This window comes from Scyliorhinus torazame, chromosome 24 (assembly GCF_047496885.1).
Source record: "Scyliorhinus torazame isolate Kashiwa2021f chromosome 24, sScyTor2.1, whole genome shotgun sequence".
Classification (NCBI taxonomy): Eukaryota; Metazoa; Chordata; class Chondrichthyes; order Carcharhiniformes; family Scyliorhinidae; genus Scyliorhinus; species Scyliorhinus torazame.
Window position 1 is genome coordinate 15,098,820 of NC_092730.1, and position 19,209 is coordinate 15,118,028.

Here is a 19,209-nt window from a genome sequence, read left to right on the forward strand (position 1 = left end):
CAATGGGGTCACTGTGTCAATGGGGTCAGTGTCAATGGGGGTCACTGTGTCAATGGGGTCACTGTGTCAATGGGGTCAGTGTCAATGGGGTCACTGTGTCAATGGGGTCACTGTGTCAATGGGGTCAGTGTGTCAATGGGGTCACTGTGTCAATGGGGTCACTGTGTCAATGGGGTCAGTGTGTCAATGGGGTCACTGTGTCAATGGGGATCACTGTGTCAATGTGGGTCAGTGTGTCAATGGGGTCAGTGTGTCAATGGGGGTCACTGTGTCAATGGGGTCAGTGTGTCAATGGGGTCACTGTGTCAATGGGGATCACTGTGTCAATGGGGATCAGTGTGTCAATGGGGATCACTGTGTCAATGGGGATCACTGTGTCAATGGGGGTCACTGTGTCAATGGGGTCAGTGTGTCAATGGGGGTCACTGTGTCAATGGGGTCAGTGTGTCAATGGGGTCACTGTGTCAATGGGGATCACTGTGTCAATGGGGATCAGTGTGTCAATGGGGATCACTGTGTCAATGGGGATCACTGTGTCAATGGGGGTCACTGTGTCAATGGGGGTCACTGTGTCAATGGGGGTCACTGTGTCAATGGGGTCAGTGTGCTAAGTGGGATATAAATTTGTTAGTGGGCTCGACATCCTCTTTAATGGTGGGTATTGTTCATATGTAACACGTGCAGTACCTGGAACACATGCCTCGTTTGTTCCTGTCTTTTCATAGTCTTATTGGGAGGATGATGAAATCAACGTCAGTGTGTCTCCAGTGGCCGAGTGTGCGAATCCACGCAGTCAGGAACTCTGCCCAAGTGGCGAAGGCGCAACGACATACAGCCATCCCAGGTCAGAGTGCAACAAAGATTACAGTGTTCAGGGAATGGAAACGGGGAATGCGTTTGAAGCTGAAAAAGCGTAGAGGGAGCTTTACTCTGCATATAACCCCGTGCTGTACCTGTCCTGGGAGTGTTTGATGGGGACAGTGTAGAGGGAGCTTTACTCTGTATCTAACCCCGTGCTGTACCTGTCCTGGGAGTGTTTGATGGGGACAGTGTAGAGGGAGCTTTACTCTGTATCTAACCCCGTGCTGTACCTGTCCCGGGAGTGTTTGATGGGGACAGTGTAGAGGGAGCTTTACTCTGTATCTAACCCCGTGCTGTACCTGTCCTGGGAGTGTTTGATGGGGGACAGTGTAGAGGGAGCTTTACTCTGTATCTAACCCCGTGCTGTACCTGTCCTGGGAGTGTTTGATGGGGACAGTGTAGAGGGAGCTTTACTCTGTATCTAACCCTGCGCTGTACCTGTCCTGGGAGTGTTTGATGGGGACAGTGTAGAGGGAGCTTTACTCTGTATCTAACCCCGTGCTGTACCTGTCCTGGGAGTGTTTGATGGGGACAGTGTAGAGGGAGCTTTACTCTGTATCTAACCCCGTGCTGTACCTGTCCTGGGAGTGTTTGATGGGGGACAGTGTAGAGGGAGCTTTACTCTGTATCTAACCCCGTGCTGTACCTGTCCTGGGAGTGTTTGATGGGGACAGTGTAGAGGGAGCTTTACTCTGTATCTAACCCCGTGCTGTACCTGTCCTGGGAGTGTTTGATGGGGACAGTGTAGAGGGAGCTTTACTCTGTATCTAACCCCGTGCTGTACCTGTCCTGGGAGTGTTTGATGGGGGACAGTGTAGAGGGAGCTTTACTCTGTATCTAACCCCATGCTGTACCTGTCCTGGGAGTGTTTGATGGGGACAGTGTAGAGGGAGCTTTACTCTGTATCTAACCCCGTGCTGTACCTGTCCTGAGAGTGTTTGATGGGGACAGTGTAGAGGGAGCTTCACTCTGTATCTAACCCCGTGCTGTACCTGTCCCGGGAGTGTTTGGTGGGGACAGCGTAGAGGGAGCTTTACTCTGTATCTAACCCCGTGCTGTACCTGTCCTGGGAGTGTTTGATGGGGACAGTGTAGAGGGAGCTTCACTCTGTATCTAACCCCGTGCTGTACCTGTCCCGGGAGTGTTTGGTGGGGACAGCGTAGAGGGAGCTTTACTCTGTATCTAACCCCGTGCTGTACCTGTCCTGGGAGTGTTTGATGGGGACAGTGTAGAGGGAGCTTCACTCTGTATCTAACCCCGTGCTGTACCTGTCCTGGGAGTGTCGTTTGGGACAGTTTTTTGCTCAGTTTACTCCCAGTTGAACCCCCTCCTTTTTTGTCTTCAGGGACAGGCTGTGCAAACAAGCCTGGGATTCGAATCCAGAATTTGAGGAAATGTTTCCTGAACTGTGTGGTCTGGAGTCCCTATTCGAGTGGACATGCTCTCTGAGCCGTGTCAGGAACGAGGGGGTGTGCCCGCTGGACAAGGTCATGGATCAAGGGACGTGCCCCCTGTGCAAGTTCAAAGGTGAGGAGTTGTGCCCGCTGGGCAAGGTCAAGGACCAAGAAACGTGCCCCCTGTGCAAGTTCAAGACTGAGAGGTCGTGCCCCCTGGGCAAGGATCAAGCGATGTGCCCCTTGTGCAAGTTCAACAGTGAGGGGTCGTGCCCCCTGGGCAAGGTCAAAAACCTAGAGACGTGTCCCCTGTGCAAGTTCAAGGATGAGGGGTCGCGCCTCCTGGGCAAGGTCAAGGATCAAGGGATGTGCGCCCTGTGCAAGTTCAAGGTTCGGGGGTCGAGTCCCCTGGTCAAGGAGCAAGAGACGTGCCCCCTGCAAAAGGTCAAGGATCAGGGGCCGCGTCCCCTGGCCAAGGAGCAAGAGACGTGCCCCCTGCAAAAGGTCAAGGATCAGGGGTCGCGTCCCCTGGCCAAGGAGCAAGAGAGCTGCCCATTGCGGAAGGTCAAGGGTCAGCGGTCGCATCCCCTGGCAAAGGTCAAGAATCAAGAGAGGTGCCCCCTGGCCAAGGTCAAGGATCAGGGCTCCTGCCCCCTGGGCCCCGCCCCCCCTCAGTGTATGTGGGCGGGGTTTTCTGTTGAGGGCTACGCCCCCCGCCGGCGGCCGGAAGCAGCTGCAGCCGGGGGGTCAGATGTCAGGGGCGGCCGGCCTCGCTCCTCCCCGCCGGTCGGGCGGCCTGCGCACGCAGCCTGCCTTCCGACCCCGCCCCCCGGAGCCGAGCAGCCGCAGCGGAGGAGGAGAAGGCGGGGCCGCGGCCGTGTCCCGCCCACGGTCACCAAGCTGGTGGAGCAGCGGCAGCAGCACATCCGGTACGTCAGAGAGCCGCGGCGCCCATTGACCGGCCCGGCAGTTCGTCAGCTCCCCTTCTCCTCCCATTGGGCCGCCGGCGCGTCAATCAGAGCCGCCCCTCACACCATTGGCTGCCGCCCAGGGTCAGTCCCCCTTCCCATTATTGGTCCGGCGGCTCCAAACGTCACAAACACACCCGCTTCCTTTCCCGATTGGTCCAGCCGCACGTCTATCAACTGCGGGCCCCCCCTCATTGGATGCGCTCCCCGTCATTACCCGCCCTCCCCCTGTCATTTGTCAATCCCCGGCCATTGGCCAATCGCGCCATGTGCCGGCGGCCAATCTGGAGCCGCCACCCTCATTGGCCGCGCTCTCCGGATTGGCTCCCGGTGAGAGGTCGATGACCCAGCCCTCCCTTGCCATTGGCCGAGCCGCTTATACTCCCTCCCCTCGTGTGACGTATTCCCATTGTTCAGCAGCCTGAAGGACCGCAGCGCTGGGGAGAGGGAGGGTGCATTCTGGGAAAGGGGCTAGTACCCGGCCGATGGGCCGAATGGCCTCCCTCTTCACCCTATCGGCCTGCGAATGGTGGCCCAGCTCTCAGATTGGCCCGGAGACCCATTGCCCTCTCACTGGCCGGACCTCCCTGGTGTCCAATTGCTCCTAACCGACCACGTCTCCATATAGAAGCAGAATGAGGCCATTTGGCCCATCGCGTTGGCTCGTCCATTCGATCGCGGCTGATCTCATCCTGGTCTTAACTCTACCGTCCTGCCCCTGTCTGAGAAGGGGGGGGGGGGGGGGGCAACATTTGCGCCTCCCGAGCCCGAAGGCGGTGGATTCGAACCGCACACCAGACAGTGGAGCGCTCTCCCTGGGCTGACATCTCCGGTGCTGAGGGTGGGCTGAGTTCGGGGAGGGACCGCCCTTTTGGTGGAACGTTAAACCGAAACAACCCCCCCCCCCCCCCCCGACACCACTCAAGGATCCCCCCCCTCCACCTCGACCCAGCCAGCTCTACCTCACCCCCTCTCAGAACCAGCCTCAAGCAAGCAAGGGGCTCTCACCGCCCAAATCTCCCGACACGACGGGTCCCTCTCTCTCGTTTGCCTCTGCCTTCCGTGTCCAGTCCGTTACCCGGGTTCCAGAATCCACATTCAGCCTGAACACGCTTCCTCGTAATTGTTTAAACCCCTTGTTGGTCCGTCCTCCTTAATATCACAGAGTTGGAATGATTGATTGCCAGACGGGGTGATAGAGGTTGGGTTTCCAGCCAGCTTATTAAAGGAGAGGGGTGTAGCAAGGGAGAGAAAATGATCCAAACAGTGGGGAGAATGTGGGACTCGCTCCCACGGGGAGTGGGGAGAATGTGGGACTCGCTCCCACAGGGAGTGGGGGAGAATGTGGGACTCGCTCCCAAGGGGAGTGGGGAGAATGTGGAACATGCTCCCACGGGGAGTGGGGGAGAATGTGGAACTCGCTGCCACAGGGAGTGGGGGAGAATGTGGAACACGCTCCCACGGGGAGTGGGGAGAATGTGGAACTCGCTCCCACAGGGAGTGGGGAGAATGTGGGACTTGCTCCCACAGGGAGTGGGGGAGAATGTGGGACTCGTTCCCACAGGGAGTGGGGGAGAATGTGGGACTCGCTCCCACAGGGAGTGGGGTAGAATGTGGAACTCGCTCCCACAGGGAGTGGGGAGAATGTGGGACTCGCTCCCACAGGGAGTGGGGGAGAATGTGGGACTCGCTCCCACAGGGAGTGGGGAGAATGTGGGACTCGCTCCCACGGAATGGGGAGAATGTGGAACTCACTCCCACGGAATGGGGAGAATGTGGAACTCACTCCCACGGAATGGGGAGAATGTGGGATTTGCTCCCACAGGGAGTGGGGAGAATGTGGGATTCGCTCCCACAGAGAGTGGGGAGAATGCGGGACTCGCTCCCACAGGGAGTGGGGAGAATGCGGGACTCGCTCCCACGGGGAGTGGGGAGAATGTGGGACTCGCTCCCACAGGGAGTGGGGGAGAATGTGGAACTCGCTCCCACAGGGAGTGGGGGAGAATGTGGGATTCACCCAGGGAGTGGGGGAGAATGTGGGACTCACTCACCCAGGGCGTGCTCGAGGTGAATGGTGAACACATGAGGGAGAGAGGAATAAAACAATAGGGTGATGGTGGGAGAGGAAGAGGGGACGGAATGAGGCTCGTAGGAAGCAGAATTGACAGTGGGGGGAGGGGGCCAGGGAAAGCGAAGTCAGCAACCACTGACCTTCCAACGTTTAATCGGAGGAAGGTGGAACGCATCCAGGACTAGATGCTGGTCAAGCTGGCCGATGGGTGCAGAGCTCTGGTGGCCTGGTAGTTCTGGGCACAGAAGTGATGGGTATAACTGGGAGGAGGAGGCGGTGAATGTGCTGACAGAGATGATTGAGGGATTATCAACAGCACCGTGTTCACACGCAAACTCTTGGACCTTCAATCCAGGCAGAATATAATGGAGAAAGAAAGGCAAGAATTGATGGAGCAGAAAAAACTCTCGAGGGAGAGGGCGAAGCGGAGAAAGACGGGGAGGATGATCGCTGCTCGTATAGCCGTGTGCGAGATGGACAAGTGGAGGAGAACACAGGCCAGAAAGAGACTGCAGTGTTACAGGTGTGAATCCTCTGTAAATACTGACACACTCCCCAGGGACCCCCTGTAAATACTGACACACTCCCCGGGGACCCCCTGTAAATACTGACACACTCCCCGGGGACCCCCTGTAAATACGGACACACTCCCCGGTGACCCCCTGTAAATACTGACACACTCCCCGGGGACCCCCTGTAAATACTGACACACTCCTCGGGGACCCCCCTGTAAATACTGACACACTCCCCGGGGACACCCTGTAAATACTGACACACTCCCCGGGGACACCCTGTAAATACTGACACACTCCTCGGGAACCCCCTGTAAATACTGACACACTCCCCGGGGACCCCCTGTAAATACTGACACACTCCCCGGGGACACCCTGTAAATACTGACACACTCCCCGGGGACACCCTGTAAATACTGACACACTCCCCGGGGACCCCCTGTAAATACTGACACACTCCCCGGGGACCCCCTGTAAATACTGACACACTCCCCGGGGACACCCTGTAAATACTGACACACTCCCCGGGGACCCACTGTAAATACTGACACACTCCCCGGGGACATCCTGTAAATACTGACACACTCCCCGGGGACCCCCTGTAAATACTGACACACTCCCCGGGGACACCCTGTAAATACTGACACACTCCCCGGGGACCCACTGTAAATACTGACACACTCCCCGGGGACATCCTGTAAATACTGACACACTCCCCGGAACCCCCTGTCAATACTGACATACTCCCCGGGAACCCCCTGAAAATACTGACACACTCCCCGGGGACCCCCGGTAAATACTGACACATTCCCCGGGGACCCCCTGTAAATACTGACACACTCCCAGGGACACCCTGTAAATACTGACACACTCCCCGGGGACCCACTGTAAATACTGACACACTCCCCGGGGACATCCTGTAAATACTGACACACTCCCCGGAACCCCCTGTCAATACTGACATACTCCCCGGGAACCCCCTGAAAATACTGACACACTCCCCGGGGACCCCCGGTAAATACTGACACATTCCCCGGGAACCCCCTGTAATTACTGACACACTCCCCGGGAACCCCCTGTAATTACTGACACACTCCCCGGGGACTCCCTGTAAATACTGACACACTCCCCGGGGACCCCCCTGTAAATACTGACACAATCCCCGGGGACCCCCTGTAAATACTGACTCACTCCCCGGGGACTCCCTGTAAATACTGACACACTCCCCGGGACCCCCCTGTAAATACTGACACACTCCCCGGGGACTCCCTGTAAATACTGACACACTCCCCGGGGGCTCCCTGTAAATACTGACACAATCCCCGGGGACTCCCTGTGAATACTGACACACTCCCCGGGGACCCCCTGTAAATACTGACACACTCCCCGGGGACTCACTGTAAATACTGACACACTCCCCGGGGACCCCCTGTAAATACTGACACACTCCCCGGGGACTCCCTGTAAATACTGACACACTCCCCGGGGACTCCCTGTAAATACTGACACACTCCCCGGGGACTCCCTGTCAATACTGACACACTCCCCGGGGACTCCCTGTAAATACTGACATACTCCCTGGGGACCCCCTGTAAATACTGACATACTCCCCGGGACCCCTGTAAATACTGGCACACTCCCCGGGGACACCCTGTAAATACTGACACACTCCCCGGGACCCCCTGTAAATACTGACACACTCCCTGGGGACTCCCTGTAAATACTGACACACTCCCCGGGCCCCCCTGTAAATACTGACACACTCCCTGGGGACTCCCTGTAAATACTGACACACTCCCCGGGCCCCCCTGTAAATACTGACACACTCCCCGGGGACCCCCTGTAAATACTGACACACTCCCCGGGGACCCCCTGTAAATACTGACACACTCCCCGAGGACTCCCTGTAAATACTGACACACTCCCCGGGGACCCCCTGTAAATACTGACACACTCCCCGGGAACTCCCTGTAAATACTGACACACTCCCCGGGGACTCCCTGTAAATACTGACACACTCCCCGGGGACTCCCTGTAAATACTGACACACTCCCCGGGGACTCCCTGTAAATACTGACACACTCCCCGGGGACCCCCTGTAAATACTGACACACTCCCCGGGGACACCCTGTAAATACTGACACACTCCCCGGGAACCCCTGTAAATACTGACACACTCCCTGGGAACTCCCTGTAAATACTGACACACTCCCCGGGCCCCCCTGTAAATACTGACACACTCCCCGGGGACCCCCTGTAAATACTGACACACTCCCCGGGGACCCCCTGTAAATACTGACACACTCCCCGAGGACTCCCTGTAAATACTGACACACTCCCCGGGGACCCCCTGTAAATACTGACACACTCCCCGGGAACTCCCTGTAAATACTGACACACTCCCCGGGGACTCCCTGTAAATACTGACACACTCCCCGGGGACTCCCTGTAAATACTGACACACTCCCCGGGGACTCCCTGTAAATACTGACACACTCCCCGGGGACCCCCTGTAAATACTGACACACTCCCCGGGGACTCCCTGTAAATACTGACACACTCCCCGGGGACTCCCTGTAAATACTGACACACTCCCCGGGGACTCCCTGTAAATACTGACACACTCCCCGGGGACCCCCTGTAAATACTGACACAGTCCCCGGGAACCCCCTGTAAATACTGACACACTCCCCGGGGATCCCTGTAAATACTGACACACTCCCCGGGGACCCCCTGTAAATACTGACACACTCCCAGGGACCCCCTGTAAATACTGACACACTCCCCGGGGACCCCCTGTAAATACTGACACACTCCCCGGGGACCCCCTGTAAATACTGACACAATCCCCGGGGACTCCCTGTAAATACTGACAGACTCCCCGGGGACTCCCTGTAAATACTGACACACTCCCCGGGGACCCCTTGTAAATACTGACACACTCTCCGGGGACCCTCTGTAAATACTGACACACTCCCCGGGAACCCCCCTGTAAATACTGACACACTCCCCGGGGACCCCCCTGTAAATACTGACACACTCCCCGGGGACCCCCTGTAAATACTGACACACTCCCCGGGGACCCCCTGTAAATATTGACACACTCCCCAGGGAACCCCTGTAAATACTGACACACTCTCCGGGGACCCCCTGTAAATACTGACACAGTCCCCGGGGACCCCCTGTAAATACTGACACACTCTCCGGGGACCCTCTGTAAATACTGACACACTCCCCGGGGACCCCCAGTAAATACTGACACACTCCCCGGGGACCCCCTGTAAATACTGACACAATCCCCGAGCCTCCCCTGTAAATACTGACACACTCCCCGTGTACCCCCTGTAAATACTGACACACTCCCCGGGGACTCCCTGTAAATACTGACACACTCCCCGGGGACTCCCTGTAAATACTGACACACTCCCCGGGGACTCCCTGTAAATACTGACACACTCCCCGGGGACACCCTGTAAATACTGACACACTCCCCGGGGACTCCCTGTAAATACTGACATACTCCCTGGGGACCCCCTGTAAATACTGACATACTCCCCGGCACCCCTGTAAATACTGACACACTCCCCGGGGACACCCTGTAAATACTGACACACTCCCCGGGACCCCCTGTAAATACTGACACACTCCCTGGGGACTCCCTGTAAATACTGACACACTCCCCGGGCCCCCCTGTAAATACTGACACACTCCCTGGGGACTCCCTGTAAATACTGACACACTCCCCGGGCCCCCCTGTAAATACTGACACACTCCCCGGGGACCCCCTGTAAATACTGACACACTCCCCGGGGACCCCCTGTAAATACTGACACACTCCCCGAGGACTCCCTGTAAATACTGACACACTCCCCGGGGACCCCCTGTAAATACTGACACACTCCCCGGGAACTCCCTGTAAATACTGACACACTCCCCGGGGACTCCCTGTAAATACTGACACACTCCCCGGGGACTCCCTGTAAATACTGACACACTCCCCGGGACCCCCTGTAAATACTGACACACTCCCCGGAGACCCCCTGTGAATACTGACACACTCCCCGGGAACACCCTGTAAATACTGACACACTCCCCGGGGACTCCCTGTAAATACTGACACACTCCTCGGGGACCCCCTGTAAATACTGACACACTCCCCGGGGACTCCCTGTAAATACTGACACACTCCCCGGGGACTCCCTGTAAATACTGACACACTCCCCGGGGACTCCCTGTAAATACTGACACACTCCCCGGGGACCCCCTGTAAATACTGACACAGTCCCCGGGAACCCCCTGTAAATACTGACACACTCCCCGGGGATCCCTGTAAATACTGACACACTCCCCGGGGACCCCCTGTAAATACTGACACACTCCCAGGGACCCCCTGTAAATACTGACACACTCCCCGGGGACCCCCTGTAAATACTGACACACTCCCCGGGGACTCCCTGTAAATACTGACACACTCCCCGGGGACTCCCTGTAAATACTGACACACTCCCCGGGGAAACCCTGTAAATACTGACACACTCCCCGGGGACTCCCTGTAAATACTGACACACTCCCCGGGGACCCCTTGTAAATACTGACACACTCTCCGGGGACCCTCTGTAAATACTGACACACTCCCCGGGAACCCCCCTGTAAATACTGACACACTCCCCGGGGACCCCCCTGTAAATACTGACACACTCCCCGGGGACCCCCTGTAAATACTGACACACTCCCCGGGGACCCCCTGTAAATACTGACACACTCCCCAGGGAACCCCTGTAAATACTGACACAGTCCCCGGGGACCCCCTGTAAATACTGACACACTCCCCGGGACCCCTGTAAATACTGACACACTCTCCGGGGACCCCCAGTAAATACTGACACAATCCCCGGGGACCCCCTGTAAATACTGACACACTCCCCGGGGACCCCCTGTAAATACTGACACACTCCCCAGGGAACCCCTGTAAATACTGACACACTCCCCGGGGACCCCCTGTAAATACTGACACACTCCCCAGGGAACCCCTGTAAATACTGACACAGTCCCCGGGGACCCCCTGTAAATACTGACACACTCCCCGGGGACCCCCTGTAAATACTGACACACTCCCCGGGGACCCCCTGTAAATACTGACACACTCCCCGGGGACCCCCTGTAAATACTGACACACTCCCCTGGGAACCCCTGTAAATACTGACACAGTCCCCGGGGACCCCCTGTAAATACTGACACACTCTCCGGGGACCCTCTGTAAATACTGACACACTCCCCGGGGACCCCCAGTAAATACTGACACACTCCCCGGGGACCCCCTATAAATACTGACACAATCCCCGAGGACCCCCCTGTAAATACTGACACACTCCCCGGGACCCCCTGTAAATACTGACACACTCCCCGGGGACCCCCTGTAAATACTGACACACTCCCCGGGGACCCCCTGTAAATACTGACACACTCCCCGGGGACCCCCTGTAAATACTGACACAGTCCCCGGGGACCCCCTGTAAATACTGACACATTCCCCGGGAACCCCCTGTAAATACTGACACATTCCCCGGGGACCCCCTGTAAATACTGACACACTCTCCGGGGACCCCCTGTAAATACTGACACAGTCCCCGGGGACCCCCTGTAAATACTGACACACTATCCGGGGACCCTCTGTAAATACTGACACACTCCCCGGGAACCCCCTGTAAATACTGACACACTCCCCGGGGACCCCCTGTAAATACTGACACACTCCCCGGGGACCCCCTGTAAATACTGACACACTCCCCGGGGACCCCCTGTAAATACTGACACACTCTCCGGGGACCCTCTTTAAATACTGACACACTCCTCGGGGACCCCCTGTAAATACTGACACACTATCCGGGGACCCTCTGTAAATACTGACACACTCCCCGGGGACCCCCAGTAAATACTGACACATTCCCCGGGGACCCCCTGTAAATACTGACACACTCCCCGGGGACCCCCTGTAAATACTGACACACTCCCCGGGGACCCCCTGTAAATACTGACACACTCCCCGGGGACCCCCTGTAAATACTGACAGACTCCCCGGGGACCCCCTGTAAATACTGACACACTCCCCGGGGACCCCTGTAAATACTGACACACTCCCCGGGACCCCCTGTAAATACTGACACACTCCCCGGGGACCCCTGTAAATACTGACACACTCCCCGGGACCCCCTGTAAATACTGACACACTCTCCGGGGACCCTCTTTAAATACTGACACACTCCCCCGGGATCCCCCGTCGAATGGACACCTCCTGTTTTCATGACCTTCCCTCATGCTAGTGTCAATCTCTCTCTTTTTTTTCTCCCCCTTATCCTCTGTACCCCCGCAGGAGGTGCAGCCGCCTGCAGACAGCCCAGTACCAGGAGGAGCTCCGGGAAATGAAAGAGAGAGTGGCCCAATCTCCATTTCTCTTTGAACAAGCTATCCAGGTGAGTGGGGTGGGGGGGGGGGGGGGTCCACGGGCGAGGACAGGCTACGACGCCTCCACTAGTTCAATATGCTCAAGACTCCACCCCGCCCCCCCCCCCCACCCCGAGTTAAAAATGCTGTGATATCAAAGAGGCGCTAACGTTGGCCAGCTTCCCGCCCAGGCCCCCTGTCGCCGTGTGTCCAGAACGCAGTTTCTTTTTGCGATCAGAGGCAATCGAACGTCCGGAGATGCTCTCGAGAGGGGCAACAATTTATGATTGCACGATATATATATTGTTTTTTAAATTTTGAGTACGCGATTCATTTTTTCCAATTCAGGGGCAATTTAGCGCGGCCAATCCACCTACCCTGCACATCTTTGGGTTGTGGGGGCAAAACCCACGTAGACACGGGGGAGAATGTGCAAACTCCACACGGGCAGTGACCCGGGGCCGGGATCGAACCTGGGACCTCGGCGCCGTGAGGCTGCAGTGCTGACCCACCTGTTGAGGAGCCTCCGCTGACCTCAAGGGGAGCTTCTGTGAGGGGCCAGGATACCCTTTCCGACGTGGAAGGGGTGCGGAGGGTCTGTGTAATTGTGACCCGCCTCCCCCGCTGAGCCCGTATACGCGGAACGGCATCACATCGGTCCCCCTTCGCCCCCCCCAGCTACCATTCGCTCCCGGGCTGCCCTCCCCACCTGCCCTGCGGCCTCTTCGCGGTTCGCCTTCCCGTGGCATTCTTGCCTTGGTCCAGAAAGGGTAAGGGCGGCGCAGTGGGTTAGCACTGCTGCCTCACGGCGCCGAGGACCCGGGTTCGAATCCCGGCCCTGGGTCACTGCCCGCGTGGAGTTCGCACATTCTCCCCGTGTCTGCGTGGGTTTTGTCTGCGTGGGTTTCGCCCCCACAGCCCAAAGATGTGCCGTGAAGGCGGATTGGCCAACGCTAAATTGCCCCTTAATTGGAAAATAAATAATTGGGTGCACCTAATACAATTACCGGGAGGTTGAAGTGAAAATTGAGGGGGTCTGTTGCAGACTGTGTGGGCCCCCTCCCGCTGTGCGCAGGACCAGAAGAACCGCTCGCCCGAAAACGATAACAGGCGGACGTTCATCGTCGCGGTCGCCGTCTCCGCTTTGAATCTTTTCTTGTCAAGCCCGTGGATTGATCCCAGAAAACGTGTTTCTCTTCCTTTCCCGATTCTCTCTCCCTCTCTCCCCCCCCCCCCCCCCCCAGAACAATGTCCGGGGGACCGTCAACCGGCTCTTCACCAAGGTCCTGCAGAGTCTGCGCCTGGACGAGGAGCTGGCGTGCGGGTCGGGCCCGGCGGGAGGCAGGACCGGGCCGCAGCTCGGCGAGCCCGAGACGGGCGACTGGTGAGTGGCGCCCAGCCCGCCGGCGACCGCCCCCCCTTGCGATGCGCCCCCCCCCCCCCGGCAAAACCCACTCCCCTCCCCCCCTCCTCCTCCGTCACCACCCCCTCTCTGCTGATGTCCGACCCCCTTCTGGGATAAGGGTCCCCTCGCAGGCCGCTCGCCCGGGTTCAGGGTGTGTGTGGGGGGGGTGGGGCTGATCAGCTAGGTGGTGCGTCGCAGTCTGGCTCCCTCTTCCCCCCCCCCCCCCCCTTTTCCGACATGACTCTTTTCCGGTTTCACCAGAGAGTGAATGGGACCGATTTTCTTTGCTCTCACCGAGGTCAACCGCGACCTCGACCGTCGCACAGCTGAGGGGGCAGCAGCCCAGCGCCGAGCGCGGGGCCTGCCTGCTGCGCCTGGGACGCCGTCTCTCGCAAGTCGGGGTGTGGGGTTGGACCCCCCCCCCCCCCCCCCAACCCCACCCACCCACCCAGACGCGGAGAAATAAAACACCAGGCTCAGAATCGGCCTACCTTGCCCTGCCCTCCGAATGAACGGTTCGACGAGCGCCATTCGCCAACCCCCGCCCCCCCCCCCCCCCGCGCGCCACCTCACGGTTTTGAACACCTCGATCAAACCCTTTTTGCTCGTGTGACGGGGAAATCTTGTTCCCGCAGGGAGGGGGTGCGTGCGCCGAGTCAGAGCGAGCGGCGACGTTTTCGCTCCGCCTGCGAGGAGTCCTCCTCGGACACGTCCGCCGCCGACGAGGGCGACGGCGCGGACCCTCCCTGGACAGAACCGGCCGCCGAGGAGTGTTGAGAGGGAGAGAGGGAGGAGGAGGAGGAGGAAGAACTGACCGGCCATCCAATAATAAAACCGGCTGATAAGGATTCGGAGTCGAGACAATGGTGTCAAATCGTCTCCAACGGGGAGTGGGGCAAGGGGCCGGGGGGGGGGGGGGGGGGGGGGGTTTCGCCCAGTCGGCCCCTTCGCGATGGCCGACGGCGCGGGTCCCATCCCCCGTCCCGGCTGTGCGACTGTGGCGACTCTCACCGTGTCAGCTCGACACCGGATCAAACTTATCCCGGGGTCAGGGGAGGGCGGCGGACGATGTCATTTCAGTGGTGGACCCCCCCCCCCCCCACCCCCCCCAACTCTCCTATTCGGTAAATAGTTCCCGAGACGACGGACCCAAGAGAAATAAGCTGAGCGACACCCCCTCATCGCTGTACACATCTATATCTGTATTAAACGGGAGGGGGGGGACATTAGAAGCGTTAACCAAGTACGCAAATCAGGAATATTCGAAGGCAGAGAGGTACATTGGCTTTAAGGTTGAGGGGGCGGTGGAACACCATAAGAATTTGGAGGGCCAGATTGAAGGGGGCGTACGTTCTCTGGCATTGCATTGGCAGGGGGCTGCGGATAGGCCAACCGTCTCTCTCTCTCTCTCTCTCCCCCCCCGCCGCCTCCTGTTCCAGTACGGACGAGTGGCGAACCCGCTCCCACAAAATGGCCGCCGGCGCTTAGGCCGCAGCCGGCCAACGGGAAGGCCTCAGGCTGTGGGGAGGCGGCGACCGTCCCCGAGAACACCCGCAGGGCCGACGTGACCGATCGAGGTCGCGGCCCCGTCTCCCGCTCGACCCACAGTGGGGGGGGGGGGGTGGCGGGGAAGGGGGACCGCACACTTGTGGGGGTGGGCTGGGGGGGGGGGGGAGGGGGCATACTCCCTCCTCCCCATTGGCAGCAGTTACTCACTGACTGCACAGCGGGAGGAAGGCGTGCCCCCCCCCCCCCTTGGTTACGGCGGTGACCAAGGAGAGACGGCTTCCCTCTCTGCTTTTAACCCGAGGACTGTTTTGACACTGAAGCGCTTTAGAAACAGCAACACGGGCGAGGCGAGCACCCCGTGTACCCCCACCGCCAGTCCCGCCATCGAGTGTGTGGGAATCGCAGGCGGAGATCGGTGAGCCATCCCTCGGTTGTGGCTAAGATTGACCCCCCATGTGAGGAGCCGGTGGGCGGCGTGACCCTTAACCCTAACGACCCTGGGATATTCCTGTCCAAACGCGCTCTCTGGCGGGTTGGGGGTGGAAGATCCGGAGAGGATTCGGTCTTCAAGGCCGATATGAGAGGGAGCCCACGGCAGGTCTCGGAGTCACTTCCAACGGCGGGCGGAATGTTCTAGAAACAAGCGTCCAGTCGATGTTCAGGAAGCAGAGATGTCGTCGTCGCCCCCCCCCCATGGAGCGACCACGGTTTCCTCAGAGGGACGAGCGCTGGGTTAGGCCCGGCAACGATCGCTGGAAGTGTTCGGTTGGGTCCTGCTTCCTGCAGGGGGAGCCACCCGTGGAGCTGGAACAGGCCTCCGAGCTAGGCCGGGCCTCCGAGCTAGGTCGGGCCTCCGAGCTAGGCCGGGCCTCCGAGCTAGGCCGGGCCTCCGAGCTAGGCCGGGTCTCCGAGCTAGGCCGGGCCTCCGAGCTAGGCCGGGCCTCCGAGCTAGGCCGGGTCTCCGAGCTAGGCCGGGCCTCCGAGCTAGGCCGGGGGTCAGAGATGAGAGGGATTAAAATCCTGCAGACAAAAAAAAAAATCCTTTTTGAGAGATGTATCCGGGGGGGGGGGGGGGGGGGGGGGGGAGAGGAGAGAAAGTGGGGGCAGAGGGGGGGAAAGGGAGAAGCCAGCCGGAGAGGAAGAACGGGGCAGAGAAAGCGAGTGGCATGGGATAGAGAGAGGGGGAGGTGACAGGGACGAGGGAGGGGGGGCAGAGAGAGGAAAAGAGAGGCGACGCAGAGAGAGAGAGGGGCAGAAAGTGAGAGGCGACAGGCAGACGGGGCAGAGGGGAGGACGGGAACGGGTGGGGGTGTCCGACACTCGAGGAGGGGGATGGAGAGAGAGAGAGAGAAAAAGAGATGTGAGAGGGACAGATGGAGGACGGCGGGTCTGAAAATGAGAGGGGAGCAGAGAGAGAAAGGGGGACCGGGCTCACCACAGAACATGGGGGGGGGGCGTGCTGGGCAAGAGGGGGGGGGGGGGGGCACGCTCTGGGCGGCATGCGGCGCAGTGGTTAGCACTGCTGCCTCACGGCGCCGAGGTCCCAGGTTAGAATTCCCGGCTCTGGGTCGCTGTCCGTGTGGAGTTTGCACATTCTCCCCGTGTCTGCGTGGGTTTCGCCCCCACAACCCAAAGATGTGCCGGGTAGGTGGATTGGGCACGCGAAGTTGTCCCTGGATTGGAAAATAAATAATTGGGTACTCTAAATTTATTTATTTTAGAAAGAAGGGGGCGCTCTGGGAAAGAGGGGACGCTCTGGGAAAGAGGAGGCGCTCTGGGAAAGAGGGGACGCTCTGGGTAAGAGGGGACGCTCTGGGAAAGAGGAGGCGCTCTGGGAAAGAGGGGACGCTCTGGGTAAGAGGAGGCGCTCTGGGAAAGAGGGGACGCTCTGGGAAAGAGGGGGCGCTCTGGGAAAGAGGGGACGCTCTGGGTAAGAGGAGGCGCTCTGGGAAAGAGGGGACGCTCTGGGAAAGAGGGGGCGCTCTGGGTAAGAGGGGGCGCTCTGGGTAAGAGAGGGCGCTCTGGGAAAGAGGGGACGCTCTGGGAAAGAGGGGACACTCTGGGAAAGAGGGGGCGCTCTGGGTAAGAGGGGGCGCTCTGGGTAAGAGGGGGTGCTCTGGGTAAGAGGGGGCGCTCTGGGTAAGAGGGGGCGCTCTGGGTAAGAGGGGGTGCTCTGGGAAAGAGGGGACGCTCTGGGAAAGAGGGGACACTCTGGGAAAGAGGGGGCGCTCTGGGTAAGAGGGGGCGCTCTGGGTAAGAGGGGGCGCTCTGGGAAAGAGGGGACGCTCTGGGAAAGAGGGGGTGCTCTGGGTAAGAGGGGGTGCTCTGGGTAAGAGGGGGTGCTCTGGGTAAGAGGGGACGCTCTGGGAAAGAGGGGACGCACTGGGAAAGAGGGGGCGCTCTGGGTAAGAGGGGGCGCTCTGGGAAAGAGGGGACGCTCTGGGAAAGAGGGGGTGCTCTGGGTAGGAGTGGGCGCTCTGGGTAAGAGGGGGCGATCTGGGAAAGAGGGGACGCTCTGGGAAAGAGGGGGCGCTCTGGGTAAGAGGAGGTGCTCTGGGTAAGAGGGGGCGATCTGGGAAAGAGGGGACGCTCTGGGAAAGAGGGGGCGCTCTGGGTAAGAGGAGGTGCTCTGGGAAAGAGGGGGCGCTCTGGGAAAGAGGGGGCGCTCTGGGTAAGAGGGGGCGCTCTGGGTAAGAGGGGGCGATCTGGGTAAGAGGGGGCGATCTGGGAAAGAGGGGACGCTCTGGGAAAGAGGGGACGCTCTGGGAAAGAGGGGGCGCTCTGGGTAAGAGGGGGCGATCTGGGAAAGAGGGGACGCTCTGGGAAAGAGGGGGCGCTCTGCGTAAGAGGGGATGCTCTGGGTAAGAGGGGGCGCTCTGAGTAAGAGGGGGCGCTCTGCGTAAGAGGGGGCGCTCTGAGTAAGAGGGGGCGCTCTGGGAAAGAGGGGGCGCTCTGGGAAAGAGGGGGCGCTCTGGGTAAGAGGAGGTGCTCTGGGAAAGAGGGGGCGCTCTGGGAAAGAGGGGGCGCTCTGGGTAAGAGGAGGCGCTCTGGGTAAGAGGGGGCGCTCTGGGTAAGAGGAGGCGCTCTGGGTAAGAGGGGGCGCTCTGGGAAAGAGGGGACGCTCTGGGAAAGAGGGGACGCTCTGGGAAAGAGGGGGTGCTCTGGGTAAGAGGGGGCGCTCTGAGTAAGAGGGGGCGCTCTGGGAAAGAGGGGGCGCTCTGGGAAAGAGGGGGCGCTCTGGGTAAGAGGAGGTGCTCTGGGAAAGAGGAGGCGCTCTGGGTAAGAGGGGGCGCTCTGGGAAAGAGGAGGCGCTCTGGGAAAGAGGAGGCGCTCTGGGTAAGAGGAGACGCTCTGGGAAAGAGGAGGCGCTCTGGGAAAGAGGGGACGCTCTGGGAAAGAGGAGGCGCTCTGGGAAAGAGGGGACGCTCTGGGAAAGAGGGGGCGCTCTGGGAAAGAGGAGACGCTCTGGGTAAGAGGGGGCGCTCTGGGAAAGAGGAGGCGCTCTGGGGGGGGGGGGGCGGAGAGTGTTTGTAAAGCGAGCTGTCTTACCGCCAGCGATGCTGGGTCCGTGGATATCTGTTTCCGTGGCAGCCGACTGCTCGAGGAACCTGCAGAGAGATTCGAGTTCAGTGTTGTGCATATGTGTCACCCTGTCTGTACACGCACAGAACATACACACAACACGCAATACCCAAACATCACAACACACAACACCCAAACAACATCAAACACTCCCAGGACAGGTACAGCACAGGGTTAGATACAGAGTAAAGCTCCCTCTACACTGTCCCCATCAAACTCTCCCAGGACAGGTACAGCACGGGGTTAGATACAGAGTAAAGCTCCCTCTACACTGTCCCCCATCAAACACTCCCAGGACAGGTACAGCACCGGGTTAGATACAGAGTAAAGCTCCCTCTACACTGTCTCCCATCAAACACTCCCAGGACAGGTACAGCACGGCGTTAGATACAGAGTAAAGCTCCCTCTACACTGTCCCCATCAAACACTCCCAGGACAGGTACAGCACGGGGTTAGATACAGAGTA

At 59.2% G+C, this 19,209-nt stretch overlaps 3 protein-coding genes across 6 annotated transcripts in view; 2 read left to right on the top strand and 1 right to left on the bottom strand.

Moving 5' to 3' along the window:
• Positions 1 to 4,403, top strand: part of LOC140400202 (uncharacterized) — a 43,825-nt gene extending 39,422 nt beyond the window's left edge. Inside the window, exons 2-4 of the mRNA XM_072489669.1 lie at positions 726 to 844; positions 2,207 to 2,885; positions 4,389 to 4,403. Of these exons, the coding sequence (XP_072345770.1) occupies positions 726 to 844; positions 2,207 to 2,885; positions 4,389 to 4,403 (813 nt within the window). The remainder of the gene's footprint in view (positions 1 to 725; positions 845 to 2,206; positions 2,886 to 4,388) is intronic.
• On the top strand, positions 3,008 to 14,528 carry LOC140400098 (testis-specific protein 10-interacting protein-like). Of its 4 annotated transcripts, none has more exons than XM_072489576.1 (5): positions 3,008 to 3,184; positions 5,654 to 5,817; positions 12,177 to 12,276; positions 13,492 to 13,631; positions 14,288 to 14,528. In XM_072489576.1, exons 2-5 carry the CDS (start codon positions 5,660 to 5,662, stop codon positions 14,427 to 14,429), a joined length of 540 nt encoding a protein of 179 aa, XP_072345677.1. In that variant the 5' UTR covers positions 3,008 to 3,184; positions 5,654 to 5,659; the 3' UTR covers positions 14,430 to 14,528. The 4 variants fall into 4 exon arrangements, with proteins under 4 accessions (XP_072345677.1, XP_072345673.1, XP_072345675.1 ...); XM_072489572.1 differs by having other exon boundaries at positions 3,009 to 3,184; positions 5,650 to 5,817; positions 14,288 to 14,526; XM_072489574.1 differs by lacking the exon at positions 3,008 to 3,184 and adding an exon at positions 4,173 to 4,365 and having other exon boundaries at positions 5,650 to 5,817.
• A 305-nt stretch (positions 14,529 to 14,833) lies between these two features.
• Positions 14,834 to 19,209, bottom strand: part of LOC140399913 (serine/threonine-protein kinase MRCK alpha-like) — a 188,159-nt gene continuing 183,783 nt past the window's right edge. Inside the window, 2 exon segments of the mRNA XM_072489393.1 lie at positions 14,834 to 16,181; positions 18,711 to 18,769. Coding sequence (XP_072345494.1) covers positions 16,158 to 16,181; positions 18,711 to 18,769 — 83 coding nt within the window. The 3' untranslated portion in view covers positions 14,834 to 16,157.